Source organism: Podarcis erhardii, assembly GCF_964252035.2.
Source record: "Podarcis erhardii genome assembly, chromosome: 2".
In the NCBI taxonomy this organism is placed as follows: Eukaryota; Metazoa; Chordata; class Lepidosauria; order Squamata; family Lacertidae; genus Podarcis; species Podarcis erhardii.
In genome coordinates this window covers 8028076-8045158 of record NC_138498.1, presented here as the reverse complement: position 1 = coordinate 8045158, position 17083 = coordinate 8028076, and the positions used below count along the sequence as shown (strand labels likewise).

Genomic DNA, 17083 nt, shown 5'->3' with positions numbered 1-17083 from the left:
ATTAAGGCAAAAATCTAGGTACCAGCATGCTTGTTACAGTATAAAACCGAGGCACTATCTATGTAAGCTGCTTCTGGACTGCCCTGCTAACTTTTCAGGAAAATTCAGAACAACAGGCTTATGCATACTTTGCTGGTATCTTTTCTCTCACGAATCATGGATCCTGGTTTATATTAAGGATGTGTGTTCTGTATTACTTTATGAATATTATTGCTACATGTTTGTCATGGCCTTCGGCTAGAACAATAAACTGATGAACTGATGAAGCATATTCCTGCATTGCAAAGGGTTGGATAAGAAGATCCTCTAGGAACCTACCAATTCTACAATTCTATGATTCTAAGCAGAAACCAATATTATATACCAAGAAAAGCAGAATTCTGAAACCTATAAATTATGCAAATTTTTGTTATTCACTTTGTTTAGTTGCAAGGAGATTCAGGCTATTAAAACCTCTTGTATTGAGCACTGGAAGTGCTACCTAATATCTGCCTGCTTTTGAGATCCACATACTTTCAAACCTATGTTTCCAGCTATAAAGAACAACAATTTCTTTCTGTCAAAAGAGAGAGCTACCTCAGGTTCTGCATACCCAATTCCACACTTGCAGGGATTGGAAAAAACCTCATAATCTGCATGAATCGACAAGAAAAAGAAGTTGCTCTGAATAATTATATTAAGGGAGCTTCTGTCAAGTGGCTCAGAAAAAAGTTACCTGAATAATAATAAAATCATACATTGTGTGCCCATATGAAAAAAAATAAAAATAGAACATAGTAAAAACATAGTAAAAAGACAGCAAACTTCAACACAATAGCAGTCATACTTGGAATTTATGGAGGCGGGTGGCGCTGTGGTCTAAACCACAGAGTCTAGGGCTTGCCGATCAGAAGGTCGACAGTTCGAATCCCCGTGAGGGGGTGAGCTCCTGTTGCTCAGTCCCTGCTCCTGCCAACCTAGCAGTTCAAAAGCACGTCAAAGTGCAAGCAGATAAATAGGTACCGCTCCAGCGGGAAGGTAAATGGCGTTTCCATGCACTGCTCTGGTTTTGCCAGAAGCGGCTTAGTCATGCTGGCCACATGACCCGGAAAAACTGTCTGTGGACAAATGTCGGCTCCCTCAGCCAGTAAAGCGAGATGAGCACCGAAACCCCAGAGTTGTTCGTGACTGGACTTAACTTTTACCTTTAAAGGGCCTAAAGTTTGAGTCAACTATAATAATCTACTGAATTTAAGGCAGTAAGTGAATTTACAGTGGTACCTCTGGTTACGTACTTAATTCGTTCCGGAGGTCCATTCTTACCCTGAAACTATTCTTAACCTGAAGCACCACTTTAGCTAATGGGGCCTCCTGCTGCTGCCGCTCCGCCAGAGCATGATTTCTGTTCTTATCCTGAAGCAAAGTTCTTCAGACGGCTAGAGCGAGTATGGCGGGGTGCCCGTGACGGAGCCTCAAGAACATCTTATAGGGTTTTTATGAAAACCTATGAGATGGCTGTGAAGGCCGCTAAGAAGTCTTACTTCTCGGCCTCCATTGCATCCGCTAGCTCTCGCCTGGCGCAATTATTTAGTATAATTCGGTCTTTAACGTCCCTTGAAGGACAGCCAAATTTAAATAACAATCTGACACACAGCTGTGAGGCATTTGCGAGCTTTTTTGCGGAGAAGGTCCTGTTGCTCCGCCATGACCTCCCTGCCAATTTGGATACAATAAAGGAACTGGAGGCCCCTCGACTGTCCTCGGGTCCAGTATTGGACCATTTTGACCGGATATCTCCAGCCGATGTGGACAGACTCCTCCAAGCTGGAAAGCCCACCACCTGTCCTCTTGACCCGTGCCCGTCATGGCTGATTAGAGCGTGTCCAGACGAGGTGCGGGCCCCCCTGGGGGATATCATCAATTTGTCCCTTGGCACCGGGATATTCCCAGGGGAACTGAAGGAGGCAGTGGTGCGTCCGCTCTTAAAGAAAACATCATTAGATCCCTTAGATCTATCCAATTACCGCCCGGTCTCGAATCTTCCATTCCTGGGTAAGGTGATTGAGAGAGCGGTTGCTGAACAGCTTGGTAGGTTTCTGGATGAAACATCTGCTCTGGATCCATTCCAGTCCGGCTTCCGTGCTGGTCATGGGACCGAGACGGCTCTGGTCGCCCTAACAGATGATCTCCGTAGGCAGCTGGATCGAGGCGGGTCGGGGCTGCTGATTCTTCTAGATCTGTCAGCAGCCTTCGACATGGTCGATCACGAACTCCTGGACCACCGCCTTGCCGACGTGGGGATCCAGGGCACAGTCCTTCAATGGCTGCGCTCGTTTCTCTCTGGTCGGGGACAGAGGGTGGCGCTCGGGGGGGAATTATCATCGCGCCACTCCTTGGTGTGTGGAGTGCCTCAGGGTGCGATTCTCTCCCCGATGCTTTTTAACATCTTTATGCGCCCCCTCGCCCAGCTTGTCCGAAGTTTTGGGCTGGGTTGCCATCAGTATGCCGATGACACCCAACTCTATCTGTTGATGGATGGCCATCCTGACTCGGCCCCCGATACACTGGCGAGATGTCTGGAAGCTGTGGCTGGATGGTTACGTGGGAGCCGGTTGAAGTTAAATCCTTCGAAGACAGAGGTCCTCTGGCTGGGGCGGGATGATATGGGATTGAGGGGGCAACTCCCATCTCTTGCGGGGGTGCAATTAGTGCCAGCACCGTCCGTTAAGAGTTTGGGTGTAATCTTCGATACCTCCCTCTCTATGGAGGCGCAGATTACAGCTATAACAAAGGCGGCATTTTTTCATCTCCGCCAAGCTAAGCAGTTGGCCCCTTATCTCTCTCGCCCTGACCTAGCCACTGTGATCCATGCGACGGTCACCTCCAGACTGGATTATTGTAACTCGCTCTACGTGGGGCTGCCCTTAAGACTGACCCAGAAACTCCAGCGGGTGCAGAATGCCGCGGCGAGACTCCTTATGGGGTCTTCGCTGCGAGATCACATTCAACCGGTACTACACCAGCTGCACTGGCTCCCGGTGGAGTACAGGATCAGGTTTAAGGTGCTGGTTTTAACCTTTAAAGCCCTATACGGCCTAGGACCCTCGTACCTACGGGACCGCCTCTCCTGGTATGCCCCACAGAGAAACCTACGGTCTGCAAATACTAACATCCTCAAGGTCCCAGGCCTCAGAGAGGTTAGGCTGGCCTCAACTAGAGCCAGGGCCTTCTCGGCTGCGGCTCCAATCTGGTGGAACGCTCTGTCACAAGAGACTAGGGCCCTGCGGGACCTGACATCCTTCCGCAGGGCCTGCAAGACAGAGTTGTTCCACCAAGCCTTTGGTCAGGGCGCAGTCTGACTCCCTCCTCTGGCAACCTGCTTAGAATCTTGCTTAATTAGTTGCCATTAATTTGATTTTAATTGATTTTTATAATGTAATATTTTTAGAATGTGTGAATATCTGATTGTTTGATTGTTGATTGTTGTTAGCCGCCCTGAGCCCGGCTTCGGCTGGGGAGGGCGGGATATAAATAAAATTTATTATTATTATTATTATTATTATTAACCTGAGGTACTATTTCTGGGTTAGCGGAGTCTGTAACCTGAAGCGTATGCAACCTGAAGCGTATGTAACCCGAGGGACCACTGTACCAACATTAAGAGGCTCACTCTCTCCTGGCAAGAACAGAAGTGCTAAGTCATTTGACATAGGTGTAGGAAGCCAGAAGGGACCAGAAAACCGCCTACCCAAATGTGGGGGCTTTTAACTACATAATCCTTGTCATGTATCCCAAGCAGAGTGTAGGTGCACTGCAGGAAAGTGCTTACAGAAAAATAGGCGCAAAGTGGTATAAGCAAGTGAACTGAGCTACATTCACATCGGAAGGCAACATTTTAAAAAAATCGGAGCCACCTAAGTCAAACTATGGCAAAAGATTACGCTCTGAGCAGAGACTGAAACCACTCTCAAAATCAATAAAGAGCTCTATACCTCAAGTGGTGGCAGTTTCCAATGCCCTCCAAGGTCCATGTTACAAAAAGCTACAATGCCAAGTTAGTTCATGTTTGCAGAAGTCACTCACCAATATCCAGTATCCTATCCCCTGGCCTGTTCCATCGCCAGCCTTCCAGCTGCTGATGCTCTGTATACTGAAGTCGCCGATCATGGAACACCACTCTGAATATACTCTAGGTTAATAAGGAGATTTTCTCATTGAGTAAACAGCATATGCTGGAACTTGGAACCTTTAGACGAGCTTAGACAAATTGGTGTGGCCAGTCGGAAGATTTTCGCTTTTCTAAAGTGTAACCTTGCACCATCCCTCCACCATGAAACTGATGGATGGTGCGAATGGGGCACACACAGGTTGGCATTTACATGTGTAGGCAGTTTACATTCAAGGTTTATTTCACAGCTAGAGGGGCATGAACCCAACATTACTGGGGTCTGCTTGGATAAGACAGTGGCTCTACCCAACTGCTGACACCAGAGATTGACTGAATTACGTTCATAGGTGTCACTAGTTACCTGACAAGCATGTTTAACCTTGTCACCAACCCAGAGCTTTTAGGAGAGGATAGATTATTTTGGGCACTCACCTTTACAAGCTTTCCATTTAACTCAGGCAATTCCCCCATTTTCCTGTTGTCCAGCATTCTGATTTCATAGGACTGACCTGAGGAAGAAAAGATCTCTGAAGTTGCTACAAAAGGAAAATCTACTTTTCTTGAGGTCATAGTATAACAAGTTTGACTGAAAAGAAAGCATCATGGTAACTTACACACACCCCTATCCAGTGTGAGGGGAGGCATTTCAGGTGAAAAGGATGTGTGCTTGTCAAAGTCCACTTTCATGTAGCCCCAGACTTAGGGACCCTTACGCCCTTGGCAAGGAGTTGTATCACTCCCCCTTCATCCCTTCACCATAAACCTTTCCGCCGTGGTGCGACAAGCACAGGAAGGTTCTCGTGGGGAAACCCTGTTGCCCTAGCTTCTGTTAGGAACACTATTTACAGTGGTACCTCGGGTTAAGAACTTAATTCGTTCTGAAGGCCCATTCTTAACCTAAAACTGTTCTTAACCTGAAGCCACTTTAGCTAATGGGGCCTCCTGTTGCCGTTGTGCCGCCGCTGCACGATTTCTGTTCTCATCCTGAAGCAAAGTTCTTAACCCGAGGTAATATTTCTGGGTTAGCGGAGTCTGTAACCTGAAGCGTATGTAACCTGAAGTATATGTAACCCGAGGTTCCACTGTACTTTAATCTGGTCCTAATTTTTTTTTTTAAGAACTTAATCTCTGCTGAAAGAAACAAGGACTTGCTAGGCAGGTAGCATTTCATCTTCCACAACATTTCAGCTGTTTTCATTCAGGGTCTTAATTTGTGCTAACACAGCCCAAAAATTCAAATGTGCTAAATTGACAAAACCTACATAGTTTATTCCTATGATACGAATCCTGGTCCATGAATTATAGGTTTACTGAAGCGTGGCATACAAGTATTTTAATTAGATAAATAATTTGGACTTCTGTCTGCTTCTTTTCCAGCTTTGGTTTCAGACTTTCAATCACTAAGCAAAAACTAGAACACTAATTTCCAACCAAGAGTTCACAGAGAGCACAGCAGATAGGTTAAAAGACAAGAAAGTCTAAAATAATTTGTGCTGCGGCCTTGAGTGTGCACTCTGGAAAGTGAGCTAAAAGAGGCATGCAGCAAGGAAACAATATAAATGCCACGACTGGGAAAGCACCTACTCCCCACCTGATGTTCTGGCAACAGAAATGTGGCTTACCTTGATTGAGATAGGTGAGAGTTTCATCATGGAGTTTCACAGCAGGGGAAGTGGCAGCACATAAGACATACTGAAAAGGTAGGATTTTGTTCTCATTGTCAGGAGGCAAGCTGGATTCTTCTTGCTTAAAGATGGGCAGGGCAAGGACATCACTACAAGAAAATGGTTTTCGTTAAGAGTTGTTATGATATTTGGCAACTGAACAAATCCATAGATCTATAGAGCATATCAGGACATTAAAACAAAAAATTATTTCTAGGATCTTAATTGAGAGAGACAAAATAGGAGAAAGTGTATGTGTGTGTGTGTGTGTGTGTGTGTACCTACTGTTCATGTATAATCCTCAGTCTAGCCAGCAATCCTTATAAGAGGTATTTGATCAGGCTGTATGGCAAACATCACTAATGCATCATCTATAACCACTGGCCATGCTGATTGTGGCTGGTGGGTGTTCCCGAGTCCAACAGGGTACCAGTTTGGAAAAGTCTGGCATTTAGGTTTATATTAAGAATTGTTCTACTTTCATCCACAGCTCTTGCAGTAAGAACAATTTGGATTTAAAGGAAGTGTAAACAATTATAATCACTGAACAACATCTCTCTATGTCTAAAGAGGCAAACTAGCTGTTGTCCTAACAGCAGGTCAGCCAGCCTGTTGCTTTTGACCCTAGAGAGTGAATGCCACCTGCCTCTAAAGTTTAGATAAGGACTTTCACAAATCGAAAGATAACTATGCTCCTGTCCTCAAACAGCTACTGATCTGAAGCAATACTACATCATTGGTTATAGCTCAGCCTGGATAGTCCTTTTCTGGGGGGTGGGGGTGGGAATCTGCACAGGATCACATGCCTCACAGAAATGCCACTCTAGGAGAGGGGTCTGAGTCATCACAATATTCCTTACATAAGCTGTAAGCCTCTCCCTACCCAATGAAGGCTAACTTTACTAACAAGAGTCTGAAACAGCTTCAACTCACTGAAGTGTAAGACCTAAAACTGTAGATGGGGAGAAGATAACTAGGGAAAAACCCACCCTCCCTCTCCAGGATTTGCCTTTTAAAAACAATGGGTCTGCTGAGATTCCACTTCAGATTCACAATTAGTTCGGCACCAAAATCCTCTGAGAAGTCTTATCAGCCAGAGGTCCACAGCTAATCCATTTAAATTCTGTAGTGACCATATCCAACATCAAACAACCATGATCTTATTCTGGATATGTTCTCCTCAGTTACGTGTGTTTGGGGAACTACCCTTTGAAGCCCCTCAAAAAGCGACACAGAAATTTAGAATGCCTCGTGATATCAAATGAAGAGAGCTGACTGAAGTATCTGTATGGCCTATTCCCAGACTGCAACTGGCCTTTTCTGGAAGCTCTGTGATACTGATCCCCTTCAAATCAAGATTCAGCAATGGTGAGTTTAATAAAAGAAAAAGGGAGCCAGCAGCAAGACTGAGTGGTCAGTTGTATTCCAAACTAAATGTTTACAGCAAGGGTCTACCTTTGAATAAGTTTGGATAAAGTCTTGTAAAAATAAGGGCTTAAATCCTAGAGCCTGTGAAACCAGGATGCTTGAAGAATTCAGCATTTGTGAATTCCAATACAAACAGATCCAATCCACACTTCCTAGATCAGGGGTCAGCAAGGCTTACCGGGGATGGGCTGGATCACTCCTGTGGAGTTCCTCCGTAGGCTGTACTGGTGCAGCGCAATGCTGGAAATAGCGTCTGCGCATGTCCACAGTGCTGGAAATCGCTTCTGCACATGCCCAGATGCCGAAAATCACGCCTGCGCAGAAGCGATTTTGGCACTGCGGACATGCACAGATGTGATTTCCGGTGTCTGGGCATGCGTAGAAGCTATTTACGGAGCCATGGAAGAGAGTCCCTGTGCCAGTTTAGCACAGTGTGCGAGGGCTTGCCAAGTGGGCTGCTCAGTGGCAGCTCATGGGCCAGTTAAGTGACCCTCATGGGCCGCTTCCACCCCATGGGCCTTAGGTTGCCGACCTCTGTCCTAGACTAATGCGTGATTGAGGCCATAGCTATCACTTGGATTTTGCATGTCTGAATCTTTCAGTGCTATATATATGTGTGTGTGTATTTCTAAATGCTTGTAGAAATGTGTATTTTGAAAGAAAAAGTTTTAAAATATGTACTCAAAAATATGTATTTTTTGAAGCATTAATAGATTAATATCTTTACAAATTTTAAGTGGTCTACACTATGCACAATATAAAAACTTTATCCATTTCAACAAAAATACACCCCCAATAACAGTAAAACAATACAAAACATAAAAAGTAAATCAGAAATCCAGGTGATTCATGCACAAAAATCAGGATCTAATCTTATGGGCCAAGGAAAGCATGGACAAAAATATAAGCCTTTAAAAGGTTTCTGAGGCAACTGAGGGTTACTGTTTCATTTACAGCAGAGGAAAAGGCATTCGACAGAACAGGTGCAACAGCAGAAAAGCATTTTGGGGGTCATTGTCCTACGATACTCTGTAGGGTGCAGTGCCACAAGTAGAATTTCCCCAGATGATCCACATGATCTTACATGTCTATACAGGGGCATATACTGTATACTGTTTCAGGTAACCTGGTTCCAAATCAAAACCTTGACCATGGTCTGGTAGCTGTTTGGCAGCCAGTGCAGTTCCCCCAGCAGAGGTGTAATATGTGCACGTCCAGGTGCAGATTTATAGAGGTGAAAGTGACCTGGACTGGAAACAGAATGATTTGTCTATTCCTACTATGAAGTTTAGGCTTTGAACTAGATCTAGATAGAAATATTAACTCCACAAGGGAGTCTCTGGGTACATACATGATAAAACCAGTTTAAGGGTACAGTGGAACCTCAGGTTGCGGATGTAATCTGTGACGGAGGCACGTCCGCAACCCGCAGTGTTCGCATCCTGAAGCCTCTGCGCAGGAGCTGGCGCGATTTGGAGCTTCTGCGCATGTGCAGAAACCCAGAAGTAACCCGTTCTGGTACTTCCGGGTTTCCCGTGGTCCGTAACCTGAAGTGTCCGGAACATGAGGTATGACTGCATAGTCTTCTTTCTATTTGCTTCTCTGGGGAATGCATTTCTGGAGTGAGGGGCTAGATATTTGCAACAGCTTCACTAAGTTACTGTTTCCTGGAGAGGAGCCATAACCTTGCCCACTGGATGATCTCTGGCAAGAAGCTCCTTCTATTGTATGTAAAATGGAAATAACAATTCACGGGACTGAATGCAGATACAACAATACCTGAAAGAAGAAATCCCTAAAATACTGGTATGGCCTTCAGGTTCCTGTTACATTATTGATAATCCTGTCTTTTACCTGGGGGGAAAGTTTCTAGCCCTTGTTTATGTTTTTGCATAAATGGCTCACTAAAGTTCTTAACCCAAGGTATTATTTCTGGGTTAGCGGAGTCTGTAACCTGAAGCGTATTTAACCCAAGGTACCACTGTATAAGCTGTAACCCTCAGCTTTCTTTACATCTGACATAGAACCCTTTATGCTTAAGCACTCATTCTGCTGACAATTTAAAAACAAAAAATCCATAAAAACAAAAAACCTCTCAGCCATGGTTTGTCTAGTAAATCACAACCATTAACAAGCACACAATCTTTCCTGTGTATAGTGAAACATGTACATCCAAGCTAATATCACCAGCTATTGTTTACCAGTGACACATAAAAACTGATGCCCAAACGAACTTTTATGTAAAAGCAAGGCAAAGTTCAGCCTCTTGCCCTATAAAACCCATAGCAGCTTCTGTTATTTAAAGATTGGTTCTACAATGCTTATGCTGCTAGGAAGTAGGGATTTAAATCCTTCCTTCCATCAGGAAGATTAGTTAAGATTACTAGGAATTCATTAACACAGCAGATTTCTACACCATGGTAACTATGTTTTTTTACATCAATGTTCAGAACATACTTTGGAACACTCCTGCCACACGATCGATAGTGGTACAAAAAATATCTTGCCACATTTTCCAGAATTTGTCATGTTGAACAGCTGGCCCAGAATACTAGCAAAACATCAGTTTATTCAACCAAAGGAAATGGGAAAACTGTTCCGTTCAGAGGGACTAGCAACAACCCCCCCCCCAAGCTCTAAAATGGGAAGCTTAAGAAAGCACTGCCCCCCTCCATTCCATTTTGTATATGTATAGACAGATGGAAAATTTGTACTTGGGAGAAGTTGCATGGGCAAATATGCCCATGAATTACATGTACAGCAAACTGGTAAAAGATTAAGTGCAGATTGGGTTTAGCTTAGTGCAAAGACTTCTAGGGAAACAGCGATGAAGTAATATTCCCATTTCTCTCACAAGCCTGTGACCAGCATCCAAACCCAAGTTGCACTACTCGGACTCTTCACACCACTGAGAGGTTTGGAGAGGGCAGGATGGTGAGAAAAAAGTCACATGGGTTAGAATTCAGGGCCTGCCTCTCCCAATAGCCATGTGAGACTAAAGTACACACAGCTGTGGGATACACCCCTCATTGGTGACCTTCACATTCACTATTTTCTTGACCCGGACAACATATGTTTGATGACGTGAATGATGAAAAATGAGAAAGGTTGCTTTAAGTTTATCTTTCGTAAAGGTCAAGGGACCCCTGACCATTAGGTCCAGTCGCGGACCACTTTGGGGTTGCGGCGCTCATCTCGCTTTATTGGCCGAGGGAGCCGGCGTACAGCTTCCGGGTCATGTGGCCAGCATGACTAAGCCGCATCTGGCAAGCCAGAGCAGTGCACGGAAACGCCATTTACCTTCCCACCAGAGCGGTACCTATTTATCTACTTGCGCCTTGACGTGCTTTCAAACTGCTAGGTGGGCAGGAGCTGGAACCGAGCAACGGGAGCTCACCCCGTCACGGGGATTCAAACGGCCAACCTTCTGATTGGCAAGTCCTAGGCTCTGTGGTTTAACCCACAGCACCACCCGCGTCCCAAGTTTATCATTAGAAAGACCTAATATTGCAATTGCTTCTTGTAGGAATGAAGGGTTTTTTGTATTAAGACCCAGTGAAGGCCACTGTTTCCAGTATCTTGGTCCCGGTTTAAAAGACTTTGAGCACACAATGGCCCAGATGCACTGTCGCTAAATCTCTCACATACCCCCCTTACCATCCTACAGGAAAGAACTAGACTAGCAGACACACACACCACGCCCCAATTTCTAATGACAGGGTCCCAGAAACCTTTTTTCAAGGATCTCTGACATCCCACAGTTGACGATGCACTACTCATGCAGGTCTTGGTGGATTGAACCCTGGCTGCCATCTGTACCCCACCCCAAACTCCTGTAAAGCAGTGAGAATGAGATCCATCAGTTCTTACAAACTTAGGAGGAATGCTATTTTGAAATGGAATATTGACTCTTAAAAGAATGAAGTGATAAATCCAACACACACATAATCTGAGAGTCTTCAAGTCATGAAGCAAGATGCTTATTATTGGATGTAGCTGAATTTATATTGGACAGCATGAACCAAAACATAGCAGAACTGTAATTTTTACCTTACAGATCTTTGTGAATAATGGAGTTAGCAGAGGACCAGAGAAATAGACCTATATGCCACATAACAGCTACCTTTGACACACATTTTGGATTCACTGCCAAACACAAGTTGGAGGTGATGCACACCAACACCCTAAATCAGCATCATAAAAAGGCTTCTCTCAAACAAACGGTGGGGTGGAGACTACTTCAAAAGGTGCTTTGCAGCTTTAAGACACACTGTTAAAGCACTTACTTTTGCAAGTCTCCCATGTTCCTCCAACATTTAAGTTTTAAGGGGAAGTGTGGGAAGACTTCCAATGTGAGAGATTCTGTAAGGTGAGCAGCCCTGCTCACCTACCAATCATATGCCATCAAAATGATGTCATGCAATTGACAAGTAGCTGCCTGCCCGCCCACCTGTGAAATTGGGCCTGCAGGGCCAACCCCAATAGGGATCTGGCCCCTGGAGCCAAAAAGCTTCCCAATCCCTACTCTATCAGGTCCCATGTCATCAAAACCAAAGTCTATTACCCCAATTAGCTGTTCATCAGGCAACTGATCTATACATGAAGTTCAGAGATACAGTGGTACTTATGTTACGTACTATCCCCCTTATGAATGCTTCGGGTTATGTGCTCCGCTAACCCGGAAGTAGATGCCCCTTGTTGCGAACTTTGCCCCAGGATGTATGTGGAAGTTGCGCTCCGGCGGCACGGCAGCAGCGGCAGGCGCCATTAGCGAAAGCGCACCTCATGTTACGAGCAGTTTCCTGTTATGAAGGGATCTCCAGAACAGATTAGGTATGTAACATGAGGTACCACTGTACTTACTCCTAGAGTAAATGTGTGTAGAATTACCGTATTTTTCCGTGCAAGTGACCTGTATACCTACTGCCACAAACAGGCTAAGAAACCAACATTCCTATGAATAAGCTCAGTTGCCAAAACACAGACTAAATAAAATGGTCTTGCAGTCAGGAGGCTTGAGAAAAATACTGGACTCTGGGGAGCTTAACACAAACGCTCCTGCTTCCACCAGAAGTAATGGATATGTATCATCTTACTGCAGGACAAATAGCATGTGCCATAACCAGAGCACTGAATTGCTTTCCTTTCCATGCCATTCAAGGCCACCAGAGAACATGTGGAGGTAGTCATCAAGGTGGTGTGTTGGTGTTTCTCCGGCACTCTCTCCATGGTTCACCCAAAAAGTGGGTCAATATGGGCAGCAGGGAGACTACAGGTGAGGACAAGAAGCTGATACAGAATTGTTTTCAAGGCAGGAGAGGGATGGGCTCCATTCATAAACAACTTGACTCTATCTCTACCTACAGCACATCCAAAATATGACATGAATGTTAGCTTTAAAAACATGCTTGCACAAATGCAGACGTCAGAACAACCAAGGTACATCTAGTACAATTAGTCCATGGGCTGGTAGGGAAAGTATTCAGAAACATAAAAAAGGCAGATTTAGGTAGGTAGCAGTGTTGGTTTGACACAGTCGAAATAAATAAAAAATTTAAAAATTGTCCAATAGCACCTTTGAGACCAACTAAGTTTGTTCTGGGTATAAGCTTTCTGGGTATAAGCTTTAAGGTGTTACTGGACAATTTTTTAATAAATAAGGCAGTCACTGAAAAAAATGTTGCCTTGAGTCAACTCACAAGCAGTCCAAGACCCTTGCTTCTAGTCCATCAGTAGGTCCCACTCATCTAAGCATACCGCCCAAGGGATACGAAAATGTCCCTATCATTTCAGCACCAAGCCACTTCTGAGATTTTCCATAGGAATCTGAGCAGCATGGGCCAAAATACAGCCTTGAGACATCCCTGTCTAGTGCTGAGGACACGATAGGAGAAATTTGGGGTGGTGGTTCAATAACCCCCTCAAGCCTGGGCTAGCACCAACTACCAGAATGTATTAACCCCAGGGGAAGTTATTTTAATTTATGCCCAATGATTTTGGCAGTTTATGGTGGGATATTATGTTCTGAGTTGGTGAGTAAACAACAAACATTTGGTATATTAGGCTGCCAGTTTTGCTTGCCACACCAAATTTTGCCCACAATTTGCAAGCAGAATATACTGTTTAAGGTTTCTACAAGGCAATGCAATACAGAGGAACAAAAAAATATTTTTGATCCACGGTATTTTTCTACCTCAGCAGTTATCAAAAGGGAGAGCTCCCAGATGTCAGAAACAGACCAAACACTGGAGAAGGAACACTGGTTTTACATTAGATTAAAACTTTCCATTTAAGACAGCAATACCCCCCCTTTCCTTATAGCTCATTTTTTCTGTGCCTCAATAACATTATTTTGAGGAAGACAGCTCCAATGCACAAACAATGAATACAGAACCAACAGCAATCTTGTCTGGGGCTTACATAACTATTCAAATCCAGCATCTGGTTAAAATGCTCTGTTCCAGAAGATTAGCATGTCTGTTAGCAGCAGATCATAATTGGAAGTGGGGAATGCTATGATATCAGAGACTTGCAAATTCAGCTGGTGAATACTTAATTCCAACTGTGTTTCCTAAATGAAGTCACAAAACAGCCAGTTCCAACACAGCATACCACAATGCTTAATTTGAAGGCAAATGTGGGATTACTTGTTATCCATATGAAACAATATACACGGCTACCTTCAAATTCTATCAGCTTTGGAGTGTACATAAACAGTTGCTATTTCACCTTTATTAGGGTGTGGCAGGAGTCACAAAGCAACTGGAAATCTCAACTTGTGTCGCTGGGTGGTGCTCCTGAGTCACACAAAAATGACTGGCGACCTGTTATTTTCGATCCAGATCCGTTACACCAGAAGTGGTTTAGTCATGCTGGCCACATGACCCAGAAAAGCTCTCTGTGGTCAAACATTGGCTCCCTCGGCCTGAAAGTGGAGATGAGTGCAGACCTGATTCCTGTTAGAAGCACCATCAAGGCAGTCATGAACCCAATGGACATGACTCAAAAGCCTGATCTAGCACTGTGACTGTTCAGCAGTCTCTTATGGTACACACACACACAAAACAACCTCAGTCACTAGATTGGTTGTCTATAGTAAATATGGCTCCAGGGAAGCACACGAGGATGTTCCTTTACGTTGAAAAAGAACTAGCTGGGTGTTTTTCTCTCCTCTTAGGTGTGCTACTAGCTTTCATATGTTCATGTGTAAGCCTAACTTCAAGTTACGAAAATGACCTTGGTACTAGATTAAGAATACCAGTAAATCCACACAGAGATGACAACTCAACAAAGAGACTCTTAACAACCAAGTTAGTAGGAATAGGCTTTTTAAAAACAGAACTGTGATAAGAGCACCTAAGCTAGGAAATAAAGCAGTTTTAAGTTATCAGTACTACTGTGGTTCAGTTCTATACAATTCCCATAAGGTCAGCTTCCCATGTCACCCATGTGTAATAAAAAGGTTAACCATTTGTAGGGAAGATGATAAAGGAAACCAAGTTAAGCAGCTCAAAACAACCACCACCCCTTGCAATCCACCACCCAGAATTAGCACCCTCAGTGGAAATTACTTATTAAAGAAGGCCCTTTGACCCTAACACAGTTAACTCTAGCCTCATTGAGGCCAGAGCATTGAACTACCCATTTCTTCACACTGGAATTCTGCCTGTCACCATATCCGGTTTGTGGCCAGAAGAAGTTAGAAGACCTTCAGTACTCCCATACTTTTCTGAATCTTTTACAGAGATTCTGCTCAGAGGGGTTTGCTCAGGTTCAGATATCAAATGCAGGAATCAAGATTCTCTGCCTTGATTTTTTAAAGAAAGCACCTTGTTTTAACCTCTCATAATTCCTCGTTTTTCAAACACCAGCACAAGGCAGATAGTTTTTCAGAGGAAGGCGCTTGTACACTTTTTATAACAGCCTGCCTGTTCTTCACAGTATCCAGTCACCTCTCTTTTCTGCTTGCTATCACCGCAAACTTATCTGATCTTTCACCACCATACAACTGCCTGTCCCCAATACACAAAATTTAAAGCCAGAATAAGAAGGGAACAAGAGGCGAAACAGGACCATTCACACGTCTGTCCCCTAGTAAAAGAGAAGGGAAACATTTTCAACCTGAGGGTCACAAATTCTTTGTGAGTTGTGGGAGGGGGGGAGAGGATGAATACCAATGGTGAGCAGTAGGTAGCGTTCTGAATGTGACTCACCTTTATACAACAGGCTACATTTCAGCAGATGAAAAGTCAGACATTTCACCCCTCTACCTAGGCAAGCAAAATGCATTATCACAGTTCAATGAGGCATTCCAGTTAGGAAAAATCACTTGAAAGAAGGTGCAGAGCAGGACTAGTAAGTAGTGTGGCCTGGGGGAAAGTCCCACAGATTGAACTAAAAGGTCTGAAGAAACACATTCTGGCCCCGAGCCCAGAGTCTGGCAACCCCTGCCCTAGAGATAAATATATATAGGACAGACTCACAACATGTCATATCCACAGGGCAATGAGCCCTAGATCAAAACGCTCAATTACACAGAACAATCAATTCAAACTTCATCAGGAGCACATGGAGCAATGTTAGACATAGAGCTCTAGCTCTGTGGAATCAATTAACAGCTGAAATCAGATAGGTGCCTGGCGCAATCCTGTTTAGGTGGCTACCTGAAGACATTTTTGTTTAGGAAGGCTTTCACTGAGTGTAACCCAGTCATCTACAGAATATCAATTTTGTATCTGATGTTGTTTGTATGTATCATTTTGTCATTTATAAAACTTGCGTTTTAGTCTGTTTTTAATGTGTACACAGGCCGCATCAATGCCTTTATGCTGTGAAATGGTTTAGGCATTTGCTTAATCAATAAAGCTCCAACCTGATGCTCTTAATTTGAGGTCCTGTCCATGCTGCAAGACATTTGCCATAGAATGACCTCTGGTGTACTCGTCATATCCCCTTCTACACCCCTGATTTCTCAATTTCTCTTGTTATGATTGTTTGCATGGGAGCCACTGTAGCAGAGCTGAAGAGGGGAGCGGGGAGGAAGAGAAGGGAATGGCTGTTACATCTGGGAAACCCACAAAAAGGGCATGAAGCAACTGGATGGCGTCTGAGGAAAATGGAATGAAGAAGAGAAGAGTTTGGATTTGATATCCTGCTTTATCACTACCCGAAGGAGTCTCAAAGCGGCTAATATTCTCCTTTCCCTTCCTCCCCCACAACAAACACTCTGTGAGGTGAGTGGGGCTGAGAGACTTCAGAGAAGTGTGACTGGCCCAAGGTCACCCAGCAGCTGCAAGTGGAGGAGCGGAGACGCGAACCCGGTTCCCCAGATTACAAGACTACCGCTCTTAACCACTACACCACACTGGCTCTCAAATGCTGGATTACATGGACTTTATACCCCCACTTAGGCAGATATATTTTATTCTAATAATGATTTGGTCTTCCAGTGCTCACTGAGCTGAAGCCAAAACAGCACAAGAGAAAGGCAAGGAGATGCAGGATAATCCTGAGGTTTGCAGACACCCCTGAAAATGGGGTGGAAAAATCCAAAATGGTGCAACAACTCAGTGCTGAGTGAGAGGGGGAAGGAAATGACAAGTGGCTGTGGGGGGGGTGGAATTAAGTGGGTAGAACACTCAACAGAATCCTTTCAAACTGCAACATTTCATTGCAGTACCCAAAGTCTAAGGAAAGGAAGAAAATTAAAACTTCAAAGAGTAGAGAGCAGCAGTAGTTAAGCACAAGAACACTAGCCAGCCAGATTAACAAATGCCTGCAGAAAAAGATGAGTAAAGAGACAACGAAAGATCATTGAAGAGGGTGCCAGACAAATCTCCCAGGC

General features: G+C 44.2%; 1 protein-coding gene and 1 long non-coding RNA gene across 2 annotated transcripts in view; one reads left to right on the top strand and one right to left on the bottom strand.

The window, feature by feature from the left end:
- Positions 1-17083, top strand: part of LOC309332473 — a 192459-nt gene that overhangs the window by 91986 nt on the left and 83390 nt on the right. The gene's annotated exons all lie outside the window — the stretch shown is intronic.
- TFCP2 (transcription factor CP2) overlaps positions 1-17083 on the bottom strand; it is a 39075-nt gene that overhangs the window by 15778 nt on the left and 6214 nt on the right. Inside the window, exons 2-4 of the mRNA XM_081844750.1 lie at positions 5770-5921; positions 4580-4656; positions 4063-4168 (exon numbers count right to left, since the gene is read on the bottom strand). Coding sequence (XP_081700876.1) covers positions 4063-4168; positions 4580-4656; positions 5770-5921 — 335 coding nt within the window. The remainder of the gene's footprint in view (positions 1-4062; positions 4169-4579; positions 4657-5769; positions 5922-17083) is intronic.